The sequence below is a fragment of the Chiroxiphia lanceolata genome, chromosome 6, assembly GCF_009829145.1.
Source record: "Chiroxiphia lanceolata isolate bChiLan1 chromosome 6, bChiLan1.pri, whole genome shotgun sequence".
Taxonomy (NCBI): Eukaryota; Metazoa; Chordata; class Aves; order Passeriformes; family Pipridae; genus Chiroxiphia; species Chiroxiphia lanceolata.
In genome coordinates, this window is record NC_045642.1 from 15871765 (window position 1) to 15893769 (window position 22005).

Below are 22005 nucleotides of genomic sequence, written 5' to 3' on the forward strand. Positions count from 1 at the left end.
CCTCTTTATGCCTGTAAATTTCCACACCCTTAACATTTATCTACTGAACAACTGTGAGGCTGGATAATTGTAACAGAATCTGTAAAGTTAAATACAGGATACTTTCTCTGCAGTCCAAGTGAAAGAGATGAAATGTTGAAAAGAAAGCCCAGAATGTGAGCAGCACTATGAGAAGGTTCCCTGTGATCTCATTCGTTATGTGTCAGTATTTCAGATTGCTCAAAGACATCACAGACTGGTAATGTTAACGGCTGTTCCAAGTTATGAGGCTTTAGGGCAGATGGAGAGGGGGAGAGACACCACTGTGGGGTACAGGCTCTACAGTGAGAGAAACAGGGTGTACTGGATGTGTATGATGCTCAAAGTATGAGAGCTGATAAATCTGTCTACATTTCTCTCTTTTTGCCAGCAGTACAAGCTACCACCACCACCACATTGGACTAAATAGCTTTTCTTGACACTCTGTCAGCTTTAAATGCTTCATGTTCAAAGAAGGGCTGATATGATTCAGGTGCTGACTATCTGCAAGGGCTGAATTTCAACCTTAGTAATCACAGACCAACTCCTGCTCACGTTGTGTATGTGAAAAGTCACCCTGAGCCAACTCTGTTGGTTGCACTGCAGCTAAATGAAATGTTGGTTTTGTTGCACATGGGCTAATGTGGTTCAGCCCCACGGGTTGCAGCTGAGGCCCTTGGTTCTCTAAATAAAGAGCTGGCACTTTTCAATACCAAATGACTCTTGCGGGGAGTTGGATTTCTCAAGACATTACTCCGGAAACCATTCAAATTGTCATATATTTTGTGTGGAGGAGAGATGCTTCCCTGAACTGGGGTCTCGATTCCTGAGAGGATTATGGATGTTTTGTAAGTGGCCAGCTCAAGCACTTGACCAGCCAAGTCCAGTCACTTCAGCCTCTTGTATTATTCTTGGCCTCAGTAAGTTAAAAACCGGTAGATTTAAGAAGTAGCAGGCCTTCTTTTTAAAATGCTATGTCAGGACAAGTACATTCAGATCATGGTGTTTTTTTATTTATATATAAATTCTTTGGCAACAATTTTCTAGAAAGCGGAATAATTTTTTGCTATGTAATACTTTATTGTCTCTCCATGAAAAAATGATATCTTAGAAAATCTATATCACTTTCCACTATAAATAGTGTTGTTTCAGATTAAGGATTAGTTCCTCCCTGAAGAAAAACAGATTTTAAAAATCTGGTCATTATCTCATAACTGTTTATGTAGTAACATTAAAATAAAACAGAAAAAGAAAATCATTCAGTATGTGGTTTGTTATTGTCTAGAATGTTAGTGTATGTTTATACAATAAAAACAACATAAGTTATCCTAGTTTGTTTTAAAAACCTTAGTAGTAGAAATATATTGCTATCTGCAGATTCATAAACAGAATGCACTTTTTCCATCTAAGTTCAAGTATTATTAGAATATTATTATTGCTATTATTATTATTATTATTGAAGGAGCTCTAAATCCTTGCCATTTTGCCTGTCTTGATATCATTTTGGTCTTTCTGAGAAATAAGAAGTTGTGATCATTTGTTCATGAACGAAATCAAGGTAGAGCTTCCAGGAATTTTGCCTGGTGGAAGACAGCCTGGCAATCCTTTGGCTACTATGAGCAACTTTAGAGGAGCATATTTGAGACTATTGGTAGAGATACAGTAGTCACGTGCTTTCTTGGTTGGCAGATGGACTTAATTTCTTCCAGGTTCTCAACAGTCAGTCCCATTTAAAGGAGAAAGGCAAGAAGAACCCAGCCCAGACTTATACCACATCAGGATATGTCATCTTCGTTTCTTCTTGGTACTGTCAGTTGCTCATAGGTCGGTAGAGTGTTGTTTGGGAGGAAAAGATCCGAGTTGACATTGTTGCCTCTCTGAGATGATCTGTTGTTCCCTTGATCCCCCTGCTGACGGGAAACCAGATGATGCAGCATATCTGTAATGAGGTTCAGTTTCTGGTCCATTTGTGTAACCTACAAAGGCAAAGGGGAGCTTTGTTTAGTAGTAGCATGCGAGAAAATTGCAACAAACCAGGTGATACACATGCGATAATAAAATGAAAGTTTTTTTAATTAAGATCACAACAACCTCTAGGAAGATACCACAAATTCACAGTTCATCAAACAGATAATTAGAAATTTAATGCAGTAGGTCAGAGTTGGATGAGGACAGCCTTGTTAATACTCACCTCTGGTATGTGCTTTGATGCTCATTTTATACCTGGATGAACACATGACAAATGGGCTTCTAAAGAGATGTGCTGCAATAGAGAGCTAAGTCCCAGAACTGAGTTTCTGTGGCTTTTTTTGTTTGTTTTTGTTTTTGTTATTAGTGTCTATATTTTTTTTTGAAAACATGACAAACTTCTAAGCACGCTTATATGCCTTAATTTTATCAATATGCTCTAGTAAATAACTGCTTGACTTGCAGTGATGAAATCAACTCTAAGCTGGGACTGACTGATGCTCTTTGATACATTTGGGCCCAATTACCAGCTCAGGCCACAAGATGCCCATAGGTATTTTTGCTGCTGTGAGCATATGGCAGCTGCGGTCTCTGGCAAGGGCTGGGAGTGGGGCATGATTCAGTTTTATGCTCTCACTGTGTCATGATCAATGACATGATACCCATCAAGACAGAAACTAAGAATTCTAAGATGGTGTAGTGGGTTGACCCTGGCCAGATAGCAGGTACCCACTAAAGCCACTCTCTCACTCTCCCTCTGCAACTGGACAGAGGAGAGGGAAAAAAACCAGCTAAGGATTCATGAGTAGAGTAAAGAGCTGGGAGAGGTCAGTGACTGATCACCTTCACAGGCAAAACAAGACTCAAAGTGGGGATAGTACATATATTTTTTACTAACAGGATAAGAGCCAAAGAGTGAGAAATAAAACAGTCTTAAAAAACACCTTCCCCCCATCCCTCTTTCCTTCAGTGTTCTCCCCTCCTCCCCCCTAGTGGTGCAGGGGGATGGGAACGGAGGTTATGGTCAGTTGTTGTTTCTGTCACTGCTCGGGGAGAGGAGTCCTTCCCCTGCTCCAGTGGGGTCCCTCCCACGGGAGACAGTCCTAGATGGACCTCTCCAGCGTGAGTCCATCCCTTGGGCAGCAGCTCTTCCCAAACTGCTGTCCCGTGGGTCGCTCCTCCATGGGGTGCAGTCCTTCACGAATGAGCTGTACTGACGTAGGTCCCCCACAGGGGCCACAAGTCCCACCCGGGAAAAACCTCCTCCAGCATGGGCTTCCCTCTCCACGGGCCACAGGTCTCCAGCAGGACCCCACTCCATCCTGGGCCTCCCATGGGGTCACAGCCTCCTTCATGTTTCCACCTGCTCCAGCATGGGCTCCTCCATGGTCTGCAGGTGGGTCTCTGCACCCTGATGGTCCTCCTTGGGCTGCAGGGGCACAGCTGCTCCACCACGGGCTGCACCACGGGCTGCACCACGGGCTGCAGGGCCTCAGCTCCTGTGCCTGGAGCACCTCCTGCCCCTCCTTCTGCACTGACCTTGGTGTCTACCTTGTTATTCCCATGTTCTCACTCTGCTCTTCCCTGGCTGCACTTTCTTCCGCGCAACAATCTTCTGTTCTTAAATATGTTATCACAGAGGCATTACTATTGCTCCTAATTGGCTCAGCCTTGGCCAGCAGCAGGAAGTCCATCCTGGAGCCGGCTGGCATTGGCTCCACGGGACAGAGGAAGCTTCTAGCAGCTTCTAACAGAAGCCACCCCTGTAGCCCCCTCCTGCTACCAAAACCCAGCCACAGAAACCCAGTACAGATAGCCAAAAACTAATTTCTTAACTGTGGAACTCCAGGTGTTCAGCCTGAATCCATAATGCCCATTTTCTTCTGCCAGATACCTAAAAGAAGTTAGGTTGTGGATGTTACATTTGGCGTACATTTGTGTTATTCAGAGGAAAAATGAGAATTAAATGTTTCTACACAGATTCAGTCTCTGGTTTCTTGCATCTTCCAGTCAAGAAGTAACCTGCATCATCCTTTTATCTGGCATGGGAAGCCTCCTCTCTGTGCAGACTCCAGTGTACTGAGCAAGATATCCCAAGGGGAAGATGGGCACTTCCAGCTTCAAAGTCTTGCCCACTCTCTGATCCTTGGCATGGCAAAAGCATTGAAACTGGGCAGTAAGATCCTGCCTTATGGCCTCGCACTCCCACACGGCCTAATAAGAAAGTCTCGATTTTGCCATTGCAGTCTCTGACCCATTGATCCACAGGGATTCTAAAACCTAGAGTAAATTCTAGGCAAAAAGATTTAGTACATTTTAAAAAGGGAAAAGAACACAAGCAGAAAAAAAAAGTGATAGGAATAAATTGTTGCCTATAATATCTGTTAGAAAGTAGTGAAAGGCACATAAAACCACCAGAGAGAGCACGAGTGGGAGCAATTTATATGTGCCTGGCTGTCATCCAAGTATCACACAGGATAACAAAAGACAGTAAGGCTGAGCAGAACATCAACAAACCTGTAGGATTTCAGCAGAGACTAAAATGTTTTTCTACCATAGAGAAAATGCTGGTTTTTTTGAGCACTTTGTACAACTGCTGGAGAAGCAGATACAGTGATTTAGAAATATGAGGTGCCAGAGATTTATACTTTGCAGCTGGTTTTGAAAACATTAGGCAAAGCACCCTAGATGGTACATGAAACACTAGTAATTTTGGATGGAAATGGCTGTTGAAAGATGAGATTCTATGAAATGAGGAAGCTGAAGAACTCATAAGTTCAAGATTTCTAGAGGGAAATACAGATGGAAAACTGAGCAGATCATCAGGTTTTAATTTCAACACTATTTGTTCGCTCCCTTAAAAAAAGAGACATTTTGCCCAAATGGTGCCCATCACAGATGGTAAACTCGTAATGGTCCAAGTGTGACAGTACAAATCAGTGGGAGTGAAGTCTGCAAAAATACCTCATCTCTGCATCCCCCACTGCCCAGGTATCATTTGTGATCTGAGACAACTGTGTTGGAAGAACTGCAGTGAAAGCCTTCAGACAAACAGCTATCTTCAGAATCTGAAGGACAAGTTTTTCTTCTGCAAGGAATGTCTTTTTGCCAATTATTCTAAACAAACTAGGGGATTTTTATATGTATATATTTCTTAATTTGTGATTCCAGGCTGGGATTACCAGAGGAAACACTGGAGATATATCTGGAAAATGTGCATTTATGAAACTCTTGCAGTGATGAGCTATTGAACATGACAGTAGGTTGGACTGAGATCTGGATAGTCCTTCAACAGCTGTGCATCTTGGTGATGAAGTACTGGAGAGAAGTGAGAAGTGAAAATTCTTGCTGGGAAATAAATTCCCAGAGATTATTGTCTAATTTTTTCTAGGGAACAAGGTCTGGCTGCTGCAGCTGTGGAGTGCAGGAGGCTCACAGAAGCAGAGGCAGAAGCTAATTGCTCTTGAGCTGAGCCATATGAGATTAAAAGTAAAGACCTTCGTCTTCCATTTTCCTGCTTGTTGGGGTAGGGCTCTAAAGCCACCAGGCTTTTGTGGAGGGAGGTCCAGAAAGCTGGTTGTGTTTAATTGTTGTTTAATCAGTTTTTGCTTTCCAACAGAGCAAGTCATTTCCCTGGGGGTTCTGTGCCGTGAAGGGCTTGCTCCAAGACACGCTGAAGTCAGGGGTAGTTTTTGGCAATCACTGGGCTCTATATCAGTCTTGGACCAATTCACCAGTCCCAAATAGTAACATATTCTTTGGATATTACAAGAGAAGGATCAATCTGGATTTCTGTACATTGATCTCCTTATGCTTCTTCGGGCTGCATCAGAAAAGACGACATTTGCTAATGAGGCAGCAGTGGGATCACAGGCTTCCACCCTTGGTTCTGCCAAAGGAGCATCTGCTTAAAATATGAGATATTTTAAAAAGAGAAGTAAAAGCCACCAGAAGGCAACTTCTACTGTCATCACAGGCCTCTGATGTACAAGAATAAGAGGCTTCCTGGTGAACAGCCTCGCTTATTAGCATGCCCAATCTGCCTGTAGTCATCCAAACACACATCCTGAAATGTATCATTCACTTGTTTGCTACAGAGAGAATTATACCCACTAGAAAAATGTCAGTGTGTGCAATACCCTTTTATTAAACTAGCTTTATGTACTTAGCACAAAGAAGTGTATCATCTCCCCTGAATCATGCTTTCAAACATATTTACTTGATTAGAAACTAGCTATAATGCCAGAACGAATAAAAGTAAAGAAAACAGAAAAACTGCTGATGTTGCTCTAATCTTAACTGCTTTGAACAACTCTGATCTCTGTACTTAAAACAGCAAACATTGTTAATTACATAGAAAAATGACTTAGACTGATTTGTTTCCTTTAGGAAAAACTAAGTAAGCTCTTTGTAGATGATTTATGTTTCATTAGAAGCATGATGTTTGGATGATCAAATTCTTTATATGCAAATAATTTTCTTTGTATTTCACAGTTGTTGGGGAGAGGAAGGAGTGTTTGAAACTTCAGAAATTACACACCACAGTTATTCCTAAGTCTTACCAAAATATTGTATGAATACAAGATTTTTCCATCCTCCGAGATAAGTAGTTTTGTTTTTTTAAAAAAAAGATCCAAGGATCATAGATTGAGCACAGATGGGGAGAAGCAGATTTAAACAAGTTTGGAAACTAGCTCTTGGAAACAAATAAAATCCCATCCATGCAGTGCACTGAGAAAAAAACCCCAAACCAACAACCAACCAAATCTGAATCAAATAGCTCTTCACAAAGACTGAAAGGTTAGCACACAAATCTTAAATGACACATAATGAAGAAATGTAGCTGTGTCACAGAAGAGATTTTTCTTCTGCCTGAAATGCCAGAGAGGCCCGTGACTACTCTGACACCACGGGCAATAGACCAGCAGCGACGATGTAGTTGCTAAGAATCACAAAGTCCTCTTAGGTCATGTTTTCAGGAGCAGCAGTCCTCTACAACTGGATATAAACCACAGAACCAGAGAATGTCCTGGTTTGGAAGAGACCTTAAAGATCATCTACAATCCCCTGCCATGGGCAGAGACACCTTTCACTAGACCAGGTTGCTCAGAGCCCCATCCAACCTGGTCTCTAACACTGCCAGAGATGGAGCATCCACAGCTTCTCCAGGCAACCTGTTCCAGTGCCTCACCACCAGCACAGTACAGAATTTCTTCCCTAATATCTAAACTAAATCTACTTTCATTTTGAAGCCATTCCCCCTTGTTCTGTTATTACATGTTGTTATAATAGTCTCTCTCCATCTTTCTTGTAGGCCCCTTCAGGTACTGGAAGGCCGTAATTAGGTCACTCTGAAGACTTCTCTTTTCCAGGCTGAACAATCCGAATTCTCTTAGCCTTAGTGACATGCTTTCATAAAGTTATCAATTTTTATAAAGGTATCAAAGGCATTCGAGGAGGTACTACTGAACAAGACAGATACTGTTCTTGTTGAGAAAACAAAATAATTTATCAATTATTATTATCTATTTATCTATTATATTTATCTGTTAAAATTCCTCAGATCTTCACATCATATTAATTTGAAATGCCCTGTAATTTTAAGCACTTATAACAAGTTTGTCGCATGATTCTGAACATAATATGTAACAATGAATTTATTTCCTTGCTTTTAAAAACAAAACAAAACAAAGCAAAACAAAACAAAACAAAAACCCAAACCAAACCAAAACATAGAAGCCTGAGTGGCTCCAGTGGCACCTGCAGAAGGGTCCCTTTGAAGCATCTCTGTAATAAGAACTAAAGATCAGCATTTTGGAGACCTATTCCCAAAACCAAATAGAGGAATTTATCAGGAATTAAGGAACTGAGCAGAACAGTATTTTCAGCCATGGTTATTCAGGATAGTGGGGAAGCTGAAGGATAAACTTTGGAGTTTGGCATAATTTAGGCCACAAAACCACAAATTATTAATAAGTTATTCCAAGTATTGTTCCATGATCTGGAGGGATCAAGGTCGATACATGATGCTGATTAAAGCTGTCTCATATGCCCTTCATTCTTATCTTCAGAGATTTTAAAAGTAAATATGAAGGGTAAAAATCAGAGTGCCTCTGGACAGAATGGTGGTTTCTATGTTCTTAACATGGTTGACTGATTAAACAGATTATTTGTCCTTAATCAAGAGAATTTTTGTCAGCACATTGCTCACTCAGGGGATTCAGAGGGACTGTCCTTGTTCTCAGTAAAGAAAGCCAAGCGTGAAGCTGCTAAAGGAGAAGAGAGAAACCAGAATACAAGCAACACTTGGCCAAATGAAAATGTGATAAAGGAAAATTTCATCTGCTTTTCCAACATTAGACTCCCAAGTCTGCTACCCTGACTTATCTTGAGTAGTATTCATTCCTGAGGGTGCTGCTTTTTAGCTCAAAGTAAACTAACATTTTAAGGCACTTTTTCAAAATAACTGAAGATGACTGGGGAGACCTCCATGTATTTATCACTCCTGGTGACCTGTGACCTGTTAAAAAGGACCCTATTGCTCTGCAGTGTAGAAAACTTCTCGTGAGAAAAGTGATGCTTTCTTCGTGCATCTTTCCATGTTGTATCGAATCCCGAATGTGTTTGCTATGCATTACTACACTCAGTAATAAGCTAACTTTATATTTCAGATGAACACACAAAAAAGTCCTTTCTGTTAACAAAATCTTCTGCAGGCACACTAATGATTCAGCTGAAAAGGTGAAAGGCAAAAAACGTTCCAGAACTTATGATACCTGTTAATGGCGATGTTAGGAATGAAGGACTGTATCAGTATCCTGTATCTGTATCTTAAGTGGTACTCAAGAACAGTGAGCCTGTTCTGCAAGAATAGGTGAGGTTATAAGTCACATTTGTCTTTGGTGGGATCCTTTCTATTTAAGTTCTCCAGAATATTTGAGGAAGCTTCACAGAGCAGCTTCCTTGGCTCCTCTTCTTGCTAAGTCCCTACGTATGTTGGTATCTCAGTATTTCTAAAAGTTAATGCTTTAGTTTTGAGGGGTCTGTGGACAGGAATAGGTATGATGTTAGGGGTGGTTTCTAGAGGAGCTCAGGGATAGGTAATGGAATCTTCACAGAGAATTTATTTTAAATATTTCTCTGTAACTATAATAGTGGCAGGAGAGACCAACAATTTCAGTATAATTAAAGAAAGTTTCTTTCTTCAGATGTATGATTCTTCAAAAATCATAGAATTTGTCTTCCTTCCATACCCAAGATCCCTGAGTCTTGCGAAACCCCTTATCAGAACTTCTGGCTTCAATGTGGTTTTTTTGTTGCCAGAGAGTAGGCAGCAGTTTTGCTGGAGGTTATATACCAGCATTGAGGTGTTTGTAGGAGAATGTAATCTCCATGAAGGAAGATTTATTCTCCAGACTGTCTGTACTTTCTCTTGAGAGTTGGCCAAAGAAGAAACTATGCATGCGGTGTCACGGGGAAGGATGGAAGAAATGGAGCCAGTGAGAAAACACTCTACTACAAGTTTGCTCATTGTTAGGAAAACATAAAGGCAGAGCTGCTGAGCCACAAAATTAACAGGTTTTGAGGGTTGCATGGACAAGTTTCTTTCTAGTCAATGAAAATATTATATGAACACTGTAACTGCTGTCTTAACTGACAAATAAAATGAACTATTTTCAGACAAAAAGCATTTTTGGAAAGAAAGGGACTTGCAACACCCCGAGTTCTAAAATCAGCTCTCTTGCATAAAGCTATCAATGACAATCTCTGCTTTGAAATACTAAAAATTATTCTGTTTTTCCAATAAACTGACACTGTTGTTGCTCTCATCTTGCTCTGTATTTTTATAGTAAAATATTTCTCTTACACTTCTCAAAAGTGTAAAAAACCACTACTATAATACTGCCCTTTTCCCCTATAAAGAAACAAGTGGCAACAACAGATGTTATGCTTATGTAAGAGAACAATTCCTTTAAGATCTTAAAAATTATGAAGAATAAGTAGAAATCAAAAGTTACAAACAAGTTGATCTGGTTTTTACAGGTACCTTCATAAAAATTCTTTGTCTATAATTTGCTGCTTGACTAACAGAAGGAAGGTAAGATGAATACAAACCCCTCCTTCTAACAAGGAGGTTGGGAGGTTTCTGGCAAATGGGAGAATTAAGTTACAGAGAGTTAACTACATTTGCTCAGGGGCTGTTACAGAGTACAAGACCTCAACAGCTGGAAAGCTTTTAGGACAGTGCTTCTTTTAAGTGCTTTTTGTCTTTTCTGGGTTCAAACTGAAAGAGGGGAAATTTAAGCAAGGTATAGGAAAGAAATTCCTGTGAGGGCGGTGAGGCACTGGAAATCTGAGGTCATCCACAGAAGTTGTGGATGCTCCATCCCTGGCAGTGTCCAAGACCAGGCTGGATGGGGCATTGAGCAACCTGGTTTAGTGAAAGGTTTTCCTGCCCATGGCAGAGTGTTTGGAACTAGAAGATCTTTAAGGTCCCTTCCAACCCAAGTCACTCTATGATTCTTTTAGAAGTGGAGAGGATTCAGAAAGACCTGAGGGTAAAAAAAGTTGGAAAGGGATAACCTAAAATGCTACTAGTCAAATCAGAAACGAGGACCACGATGGATGTGGCTGGAGGAGATGGTAAGAAGCAGGGACTGGAAACAGATGTCACTTCAGAAGGGAGAGGAGAAAACTGGTCTTAGTTCAGCACTTCTGTTGCTGTTATTAGCAACTTGCAAAAATATTTAGTTTATTTAAAGCACCCAAACTGTTGGAAATCAGCTCTTTCTGAGAGCCTTTCTTTAGCTCTAGGTGTAGTTTTGGACGACGAAGCCCCTCTGCTTGCTTATCACTCCCCAAGCTCCCAGGCCAGTCCTGCTGGCCTCACAGCACTCAGTGCATGCCCAGATGTGTGCAGTGCTCGCAGATCTATCTGGCATCCAGAAGGCTATAGCCAAGCAATTAAAATTTGTGGTTGACTCTTGTTTTAGATAAATGAGACGAGACTTAAAACACATGGAAATTTTCAAGTTAGAACAGTGTCCAAAATCTACAGTCTTTGGCCCAGCACTGCCTCAGGATACAGCATTTTTTTCTCTAAAATATTACAAAGGTCAGATATTTATTTTTTTAACACTTTCCTCCAAACTAACAGTGTATCAGTAGAGGAACAAGGGAGCTTGGAAGGCTTTTTACTCTTTGCATGAAGCCAGGAAGGTGAAGTTGAGGGCCTTGTCTCTAAATATAACTTTTATCAGAAATTACTAAAGATGATAAAATCCTCCTATCCTATTAACTGAATACTCTGATTTTTTCAAGAATTTGCTTATCTTCATTTACTGTAACCCCACCTTCAGGAAATAGTATCTCTTTGACCAGACACAACTGTCTTCCCTCTCTATTTAAAAATAACAGGTTGGCAAGAAGAAAGGGATTCTTTCCTTACAAGTGAATCAGTGATACCAAAAGTATTAGCAGTTAATGTATCTGCAAAAATCACTGGATATCCATCTATCATCATCATCATAAACAGCTTCCCAAATTCTGCTTAAATTGAAATCCAGTCTTACGGAGCATGTGAAACAGGCTTGAGGGAACAAGAAATATAGGGGAAATACTGATCAAAGAAAACAGGGAAAAAAAGCCCCTTATCTTTATGCAAGAGTTTGTTAGAGTTCCAGAATAAATGGCAGTCATGTACAGGGCCAGGAGTCGGACTTTGATGATCCCTGTGGGTCCCTTTCAACTCAGGATATTCTATGATTCTATGTTAGTGCATCATATCAAAGCACTGTGTGAACTTGGATGCACCTATACAAAGGAACACTAAAGGAGATAAGTACTGTTATTGCCAGAACAACATGGGGGAAACTGAGGCAGTAAAGTTAGTGGCCCACCTTCAGATACACTAAACATCCTTAACTTCAGCTTGGATGAGGGGCTCTAACAAAACCTTAAAAATATTTTCCCTTGCGCTGGGCACATCTTCCAATCTCACAAAAAACTTCACAGTGCTCTCCTGGTTTTTATTATTGAGACAGAAGGTTGGAAAACTGACTGCTTTCTCATTCTCAATCACATTCTTGTTCAGCAAAACATTCCCACGTTGGGTCCTTCTGGTTGAACACCCCGCTACCTATATGCAGAGGAAAGACAGACCTTCTGTTTACTAACAGGCACTTATATTTCAGATGCTTCAATTGCACAGATGTGAAGAAAACTCCCCGTGGTACTTGCCTCTGGAGGACCCTTTCTGCTGGCTTAATCGCAGCAGTACAGCCTCTGAAAATCACTCCATATTTTCGTTGTCAGAAGTTTGGCTGTCAGATAGCAGCTTTCTCCTAGCTGTAGATTCCTGTTCCCAGTGTGGAACAGTGGCATATTTACAACACTTTAGGGTTAAAAAAAAAAGAGTGGAAGACCCAACTGGCATAAAAATATGTCCAGAACTCTTCTCCACAGCAAAATAAAGCCCAAATCCTCCAATCCCCCTTGTCTCACCTCCCCATTAAAGAAAACAAAAGTGACTAATCTTGACCTCTCTCCAAAGGGGAATGTTTTGCTTCTTGAATCCTTGGCTCTGGCTCTTGTATGATACTGGGACTATGACTAATAACCTCTTACCGGAGTACTGCTGATAATTTCACCATTGAGTAGCTGTTCTCATTCTGGATCATCATAGTATGCATTTAAGTTGCCAAGATTTTATTTAAAAAAACCCCCAAAGTATAAGATATACACTCATAATCCCCCGTGTTAGAAATACATTTTTCAGCTTTAACTGTTAGGTTTTGCCTGACAATTTTTCCTCCTTCCTCCAAGCTGTTATTTTTCAGATGCCTGCTATGAAATGGTTCCCTTTTTCCTTTCTTTCTCTCAAACACTTTTACTAATTCAAAACAGATTTGAGACTGCTGCTCTTTTTTAAAGCAAATATGCCATGTATCATGTCGAGTTAGGTCAGCATTGCTTATGTTATGTTTCACACTTCACCCAAATGAGGCATCCATACTGCTTTTCAAAAGGAATAAAGCCAGACAAGGTGTGGTAGGCTTTATGGTTGGAATAAAAAGTGAGGCACATTCACAGGTTATGGATCTGACCTTGTGGCACAGCACAGGGAAGGGCACTTATCTGCCTGTTTGCTTAAAAAGTTAAAAACTAGGAAAACTTCAATTATTTTTTTTAAAAAAAGTTCTTTGGGGAGTTTTTTTAGCATCCATAATCTACTCATTATTTATGATTTGATAGTCTCTATATGGGCAAAAATGGACATAAACTCTTTTGTACCTAAAATGAGCTTAAAAAATTAATAACCATACGATGACTTCTGCAGCAATCAAAAATGGAAGGTAAAAAGAGTGAGGGAGAGAAAGGGAGAGAAGCAATTACAACAACAGTGAGTTTTGAGATTCCCTGAGGGCTGCTGGTAATTAAACTAACGGCAACATGAATCTCTGTTTGATGTGGTCATGAATTTGTTTTCAAAAGAAAAATGTTTAAAAAGATTCTTTCAAGAGAAATTTTTAGATAACAAGCTCAGCATGAATAATTAGACCAGAAATACTTTGATAAATATTATTATGGAGAAGTCATTTATGGGCCATGGCATTGGAAGGTTAGAAACCCTAGTGATAAATAAGGTGGCAAGTTTGCATCCATTTTGAACACACAAAACCAGGGCTGTGTTCTTGTATGCTTGAGTCTGCTCCTCAGAAAAGAGGTGGCCTCTTGTTTTGCCATTGCATTAAGCTTTACAAAGACACAGATGCAAGACAGAAAATTTCAGTGGGAAAGCTCAGTGGAACGAAAGAAAACCACACACAATTCCAAAGGCACTTTTCATTCCCAGGGGCTGCACAGAGATCAGAGGTGAAATTCAGTGGTGATAAAAAGTCTGCGAGCCTACTCTACTCCCCCAGCCTTTCCAACCGCCATTCAATTCCGCTGAAATCATATCCTTGGAAATATCTCCTTCACAATACTCTAAAAATAAAACCACTTCCATTTTGTAGAAATGTAAGCTCCTAGCAAAACCCACTGAAATCCAGAGAACATGCAGGTGGCTCTGCACCCTCTAAAATCAACTTGCCTTGGACATCCCAAAACCACATTTCATTCATTTACTGACCAATTCAAGAAGTGGAGGCACATACAGTCAATCACAAGCCAGCAAATAACCAATGAGTGAACTAGAATGCAATATATTTACCAGTGGAAACCCATGTTTAAAAGGAAAAGAAACCACTTGTTGGCTGTCATGGCATTATTCATAAAGGCAAACTAGGAGATCTTATGGATACCAGGAGCAAAGCTACAACAAAGGCAACCAACTGCTAATGAAGAAGGGTTTTCAGTCAAATTTCATGGGTCATACAAAGTCATTACCATGCCTGCAGGAGTTCAACAGCTCTGCCAGTTGAATTCGGGTGAAATGAAGTGATTATTTTGTTATGCATTTTGTAGTTTTGGACATTTTTCTTTAAATTGCAATTTCTGAAGCCAACCTCCTATGCAAGAATATCAGGTTCAATTTCCAGAGTTAACTTCTATCTAACATTATTGCAGAGGAAGCCTTGAAAACAGGTCTTCTCTGTACACCAAGGTCTCAGAAACTAGAAGATTGATATCTGTTTTCTTTTTTTCTGCTTAAATACCACCTTATGGCTTTAAGCCAATTTCCTAACGCTTTGGAGGCTTCATTCATTTTTGAAAACTAAGAGACAGATCATTTGGCTGCTACTGGTAACAAGTTCTGCATGGGTTAACTTTCCAAATTGCTTCCATTGCAGGTTTCCCTCTGGTTTTGAGTTAGTTAAAACTCTTAAGGCTCTTTTCCATAACATTTTAAGCTATAATGTCTTCAAATGTAAGCAAATGTTTCTGATAAAATAATATGTTTGAAAAATTTAATGGATGACAAAGATAACAAAAAATTCTTAGTGCTTTTCTTTGTCAGTAACTTCTTCTAGGAATATAGCCAGGCTGGGCATTTGTTTGGACTGGTAAACCGTGACTCAAAAGTGGCTCTCTTGGCAGCATAAGCAACTGTTCAGTGGTGGAAGCAAAAGGCTCACAGTCTTTCCTAGCTGATTAATCATCATGACAGGCTTGAAGACTAAATGATCTGCCCAGCTCCAGATGTTAGCTGTGCAACCACCTCTTATTCTTCTGGTTCATAGGCAGTAGCCTGAATTGCTCATTCTGAAGATAATGATGATCGTTACTGTTCAAAACAAAAAGGCTTCGGGCTTTGTAATATTATACTATGATAGAGGAGGCTACTACACAAGATCACACAGTACATATAGTCTAGACATGATGAAATGCTGCAAGATCCTTCAGGCAGAGGTGGTGACAGTCTTGCACATAAAGCTTTATGACGTTTCCCTTCTCCATTCCCACCTCCTACTAGAATTGTTATCAATTGAACAAAGGTGGAGCATGAATATGTAGCTGGCTCTCTCCCATTAAGTCCCTGCCACCACGGGCTGCACTAACCCCTGTTAAACCAATAACAAAATAAAGCTTCTCTTTGATGGGAGGCAACATCTGTTTCACAGCACAGGGTAACACTCCACAGCATTTACAGACAGGAACAAAGAGCAGTGATATAATAAAAGCAGAGGACAACATCAAGGTGGCAGAAAGAAGCTACTGAACCCTGTTTGAGACAGCCTAAGACTGCTACAGGATCTTCAATGCAAGTAATGAGAGACATCACTTAGATTGTCATCTAAAGGATGGTCCTCCACAGAGGAACCAAGTTTGTGTTGGGCATCAGTCAGAAAGGACTTCATTGACAGTGGCACTCCAGGAAGTGAACACCAGAGAATCAGCACTGTGTCTGAAGCAAGCTGCAGCCTGCTCCTCCTGGAGATTGATCATCTGTGTTCACAGAGGCCAGACCATGCCAGTATCACCACACAAACTGGTTTAGCTGCAGCCATTTCTTATTTCCCTTTGCATATTTTCCTTGAATGAGTAAAACAGGTTACTATGGAGTTATTTATTTTCTGTCTTCTGCTAATCTCTTTTGTTAGTAGTACTGCTCCCCCAGTGCAACAGAGAGAGTAATCAGCTACTCTGGAGAAATTAATTCACCCCTAGTCATGCAACCTTTGGAAAAAGGTTGTCAGATAGTACCTACTAAAGACTTTACAGATTAAAATGCTAACATAATTCAAAATTAATTTAAGATTTTTTTCATCCATTTTCTGGGATGGCTTTATGTGATTTGACTAACAATTTGAGCTGTGACCCATCTGCTCTGAAATGTGACAGGGATTTAACTCAGTCTCAAGCATCACAGCTCCTTTCAGGTATAGGTTGCTCCTGTTTATAATATCTGCATTGCTGATTTATATATTCATACACTCATAGAATGGTTTGGGTTGGAAGGGGCCTTAAAGATCATCTAATTCCAAACCCCCTGCCATTGGCAGGGGCACCTGTCATGAGGCCCATCAAGCCTGGCCTTGAACACTGCCAGTGATGGGGCATCCACACCTTCTCCGGGCAACCTGTTTCAGTGCCTCAGCACTCTCAGAGTAAAGAATTTCTTCCTAATATCTCATCCAAAGTTTAAGATTAATACAGAACAGCAGTGAGAATAACAAAAACTATAAAAATACCAAGTGCTTCTGTTTTCATGTTTGACCTCCAAGCTTCAAAATGCTTTATCATACTCACTACTCATGGCTGAGGAAATGGAAACAACAGAAAATGAAATGAATGTGCCTCAAGTCCTGCACCCACACCACCTGGAAACCCCACAATAACCACACCAATTCATCCTTCTAGACGGGACATGGACTGTCATGATGATACAAGTGTCTGACACTGGCTTTTAAAAGCTGATTTACAGAGAGGACAGAGGAGGTCTGGTTGCACTTACTCCTCTCTGGCTCAGTTAGTACTCACAGTGTACATGTGCAAGTGAGTAGACCATGTGTGACCAGCTCTGATATGCATTATTTATATAACAGTTCTACAAACTTAAAAGCTAATAAATCCACAGCCTGCAGATGACGTGCAGACATACAGACACATCATCACAAATACAACTTTATCTTGATTCTTTGTCTTTTTTCCCCTGCTGCTGAACAACAGAGAATCTAGTACAATAGCAAAACAAGCCTCTGGCTAAAGCATAAGTTTGTTTAAATCACAGTGTTTCTCCAATACAACTGACACATAGAAATAAGTGTCATTTTCAAGGAAACCATTTCTATATGAATACTTCACACAGATCAAATGTTGTCAAACTTTTTTGCAGCACCATGATGCAAGATGCTCAACACTTCTCTTACTCTCTGAGTGGCCTTGACCCCGGTGAGCTATTCACTGAGGAAGATCCACGGATATCCATTTGGATTGAAGTATATCTGAAATATATAGTCTATAAATTTGCATAACAGTGAAAGCACAACACAAGAGGTCAAAATGAGGTTTCTCTCCTTACATATTGCAATTATAGTCTATTTATAATTATAAATAATGCTTATTATATTGATTAATAAGGCTTGTATAACCCTGCTGGACAAAGCAGCTTGCCCTGTGTAGAAAATGACATTAACTCAACCTCTGCAGACTGTCCCTGAGCCCAAAAATGCTTTCATTAGAAGAGTAAATCACCTGTACTAATTACACACTTCACTCACTCAGGGGTCATTGCTCATGGCAAAGGTTTTAAATCAGCCACCCCAGGAGACAGACATCATTATATTTCTAGAGCAGTCATCCAGTGCTGAAAAACTAGAAAACCCTGGAAAAAGATTCACACTCCGAAGTCTCTAAAGGTGAAAGACCATGATACTCCATTGCTGGCCACAAGAAAAGAGATCAGAATATTCGAATGAATAGAGAAAATGAAGAGAGTAATCAGAAACTGTTGTTGAAATCTGAAGTTTAACATTATTTTTAGTAATTCTGTGATTCTTCAGACTCATTAAATGACATTTTTTCCCATCTCTTGTATATCAATACCTGACCCAGCAAAGCTTGACAGAATGGGAGAAACGTGGAATAATTTAATTTTATTCCCTTTGTGTTTCATAGGTGCTATTTATCCACCTAAATTTATCAGTTCTTCCCAGATGGTATCTGCTCACACTGATGCTAATCAGTGCTGGTACTTCCCTTAGCTCAGCATGCAGAACTTGAAGAATCCATGATATATAATCTGAAAACCAGCATCTAAGTGGTCATAGGGGGCAGAGATAACTGCATTTCACATTCCTCTTCTCTCAATCACTGCTTGTAAAACCTGTCAGCAGGTTTCTCACTGGGAAATCACAGTGCAGAAAGTTACTTTAGGTAGATGCTGCCCTTCAACTAAATATACTCCAAGGTGTCATGCTGCTCTCAGCATAAAAGTAACACCATCCACCAAAGGCAAGGGGCAGTGATGGTGTGGGCAGGGTTCCCCATTCAGGTGTTTACAGCTGCTCTGTACCACAGTACCATACCTGGGGTAAGCAAAAGGGGAGTGGGAGCAGAATTTGTTCAGAAACAGCAAAGAACAGGAGCAAAGGCAGAAAACCAATGGAGCCAGGGTAGAGAAGGGATCCTTGAAGTATTTGGCATTTTCACAACTGCCTTCTGTGTGAATGCTAAAAAGGTTTTCAAGGATGCAAATGACCAAGTACACAAATTCTTCCTAAGGTCCCTAGGAACTCGAAAAAGGCAATGAATCAATACATTTTCTATCAAATTATCTCCAAACTCTTTAATCTGTACTTCATTTTGTAATTTACAAGCACATGGTATAAATTTTCATTGACATCTAGATGCAAATTTTTTCTACCATTTGTGTGACCCTTTTCAGTCAGATTCATTAGGCAACGTTAGAAAAACAATAATCCCTTGAGCTCTGTGTACTGCATGAACCTCTCTCTCCCTCCACTGTGACTCAGGAATGGGACATGTTTTGCAACAATGTCGCCTAAATATACAATAGTCCCGGTTTGCTTCTCTTTTACCCCAGAGTAAATGAGGAGTAAACTTATTGATGTCAATGCAATTAAGGTAATATAAATGGCCTGAAAACATGGATTACTGTTAGCACTCCGAAGAGCACACTCCAGAGGCTTGTCCACTTGCACAAAACATATCCCCTATAGTAACAGAATATAATAAATGACACATATCACTGCAAAGAACTCCTATGACTAAATGGTGCATTGTATAAAGCAGACCTTTCATCAGTGCACGGAGACAGTCTTTACTTTTTAAAACACGACACTGTCATGCAAATTCTTGCCAAGTCTTCACTATTCTGTTATTTAAACCTCTTAAAATTTCACAGCTTCACAGGAAACATACTATTTAAAAAAAATTAAAAAAAATCCAACTTAAACAGAAAACATCAAATCTGGCAGGGTATATACAGAGAAACTATAGTTTTGGAAAAGAAATTGCAAGGCTTTTATACTGTAAAAGTAATGCAACCCAAAAGGTTATCTGAAGTGTAATTTAAAGAAATGTGTTTGCATTGTTTTCAGATAAAACAATCCTGAGGCCATGCGTAAAAGTCCTGAACTGCAGGACAGTAATGAGTTCGTGAATCAGGACTGTAAATTCCCTTGCTGTGAATCTGGGAGCCATCAGGAGCACACCGGATGGAGTCAGCAGTTACCAAGGCACATACATACAGCACAGGCCACTCAAATCTCCAAACTGCCATTTATCATTTCCTGAGAGAAGTTTCTTGGCAAGACTCCTTTAAAAACATTTTTTTTCCAAAACAACCAACCATTCCAGCAGGCTATGAATACCACTATAATTTGGTCTATTTTTCATATCAAGTAGACTATAGGCTCTGGTTTTCAGTTAATTAAAGAAACCTTCTTTTCAGATTTCCAAATGTCGTTTGCAGCAGGGTAGAACCCACAGTGAGCCAGCTCTGAAACAGTGCCAGTCACAGACCAAACCCTATGGAAATGCAAGGAAAAACCCCCAAAACATAATAAACCCATGGTTTGAAGTTGCAAAGCCCAGCTTACATAACACCAAATTTGGTCACCCTGCCAAACTGTTAACCTTTGTCTCTGATGAAAATAGCTGTCTTGGGCTCGGCTGTGTTTCACTCTCCTGAATGTGTAATGGCTCAGAGTTGTCTGTCAGAATTTGAACTCCATATGCTATTGTTATTGTTATTATTATTATTATTATTATTATTATTATTACTACTACTACTACACACTAATAGCACTTAGGGGCCTTGTCTGAGATTCACACATAGAGAGAGAAACAGCCCTTGCCTTGAAAAGCGCATGATCTAAAGAGATGGGATAAAAACAAGGGATGGAACAAAGATTGTATTTTCATTCCTGTTTTATACATATTCAACTGAGATATGGAGGGATTAAATGTCTTTCCTGTGCTCACACATAAAATATCTGGGGCAAAAGCTAGGAACTGAACCAATGTTTTCCAGTTCAAACCAACTTCATCTTCCTTCATTAACCCTTTATTTTCTAACTACAAGTCTACTTAAATCTGTATTTAGAAGCTGAGATCTCAGAGCTGTGTTCAGCTTTTGGGCACACAGGGTCTAAGCACAGGAGGGAGCAACGCACCTCTAACCTCTTGCAAGAATACATATGCTCACATAGCAATAGTTACTTCTGAACTTGTTACTTGAAGCCTTAGAAAAATCCAATTTAGGAAATAAAGTCCCCTATTTGGATTTCCTATTTTGTGAAGGAAGTCTGGATTCTGCTATTTCTCTGCAGAGTCCTCTGTGCAAGCAGCCACAGAAACAACAAACTGTGCCATGCTTCAAGGAAAAAAGTAAATAATCACTTAAGGGATTTCTCTAAACATCTGACCTGTAGTTCTCACATTCTTACCAAAAAAGAAAAGGAAAAAAAGAGTAGTTACACATGTTTAAATAAAGAATTATTATACTACTTTGCCTTCAGAAGACTTTTGTCTTCTAAAAAAAACAAAGAGTTTTCTACGTCAGAAGTAGCTTCCTCCTGAAAATCAACTAGCTTTATTTTTGTTTTAAATTGGTATTTAGAATAATTGAATTTCTCAAGTTGGAAGGGACTCATAAGAATCCTTAAGTCCAACTCCCTATTTCTTGCAGGGCTGCCTAAAACTAAATTGTATTGGAATGGGCTGCCCAGGGAAGTGGTGGATTCTCCGTCCCTGGAGGTTTTTAAGATGAGACTGGATGTGGCACTGAGTGCCATAATCTAGTAACCACGGCGGTGTTGGATCAAGGGTTGGACTTGATGATCTCAGAGGTCCTTTTCAACCCGGCTGTGATTCTATGATATGATTAAGAGAATCATCCAGATGCTCTTAAACTCTGTCAGGCTTGCTGCTGTGACCACTTAGCTGGAGAGCCTGTTGCAGTGCCCAACCACTCTCTGGGGGAAGAACCTTTTCCTAATGTCCCACTTGAATTTCCCCTAATGCAACTTCATTCTGCTTCCTTGTGTTCTGACACTGGTCACCAGAGACAGGCAATCAGCACCTACCCATCTGCTATCCTCCCACCCTAATTTTAGATTTTGTGGTTTCAGAGACTCTTACTTTGGTCAAAAAAAAAAAAAATCAAGGTTTTGTTTTGTTGTTGGTTGGTTGGTTGGTTTGGATATGTACCTGAGATTAGGACAGCTTCCAGATGAATTTCAAGTGTTCATTCCAAAACATGGATATAGGAGAGCACTACAAAACACTTACTAGGTTTAAAAATAATCACAATAATATGCGCAAAATTACATGTCTCTTTCTGTCTTTTTTCTTGGAATGGCTGAAGCTTTTCAGCTAAAACATTCCCATAAATTTTTGTCTGAGATGCCCAAAATGGAAAAGTTCAGGTCAGATGGTTAAATATGCACACAACTAAAACAGAGACTTATAATGTGCAATGTTTTGGTGAGGCTCCGATGCACTCCCAATGCCCAACAACAACAGGTGTGTACGCATAACAAATCCCAAAATACATGAACATGGAAGACAAGCTTTGCTTCACTACTTGGCTTCAATACCACAGTTTTG

The 22005-nt window shown here is 40.0% G+C and overlaps 1 protein-coding gene across 3 annotated transcripts in view; it reads right to left on the bottom strand.

Moving 5' to 3' along the window:
* Window positions 1–400: 400 nt before the first annotated feature.
* KCNQ1 (potassium voltage-gated channel subfamily Q member 1) overlaps window positions 401–22005 on the bottom strand; it is a 340214-nt gene continuing 318609 nt past the window's right edge. For all 3 annotated transcript variants that reach the window (XM_032692166.1, XM_032692165.1, XM_032692168.1), the window contains one exon: window positions 401–1994. In XM_032692166.1, coding sequence (XP_032548057.1) covers window positions 1794–1994 — 201 coding nt within the window. In that variant the 3' untranslated portion in view covers window positions 401–1793. The remainder of the gene's footprint in view (window positions 1995–22005) is intronic.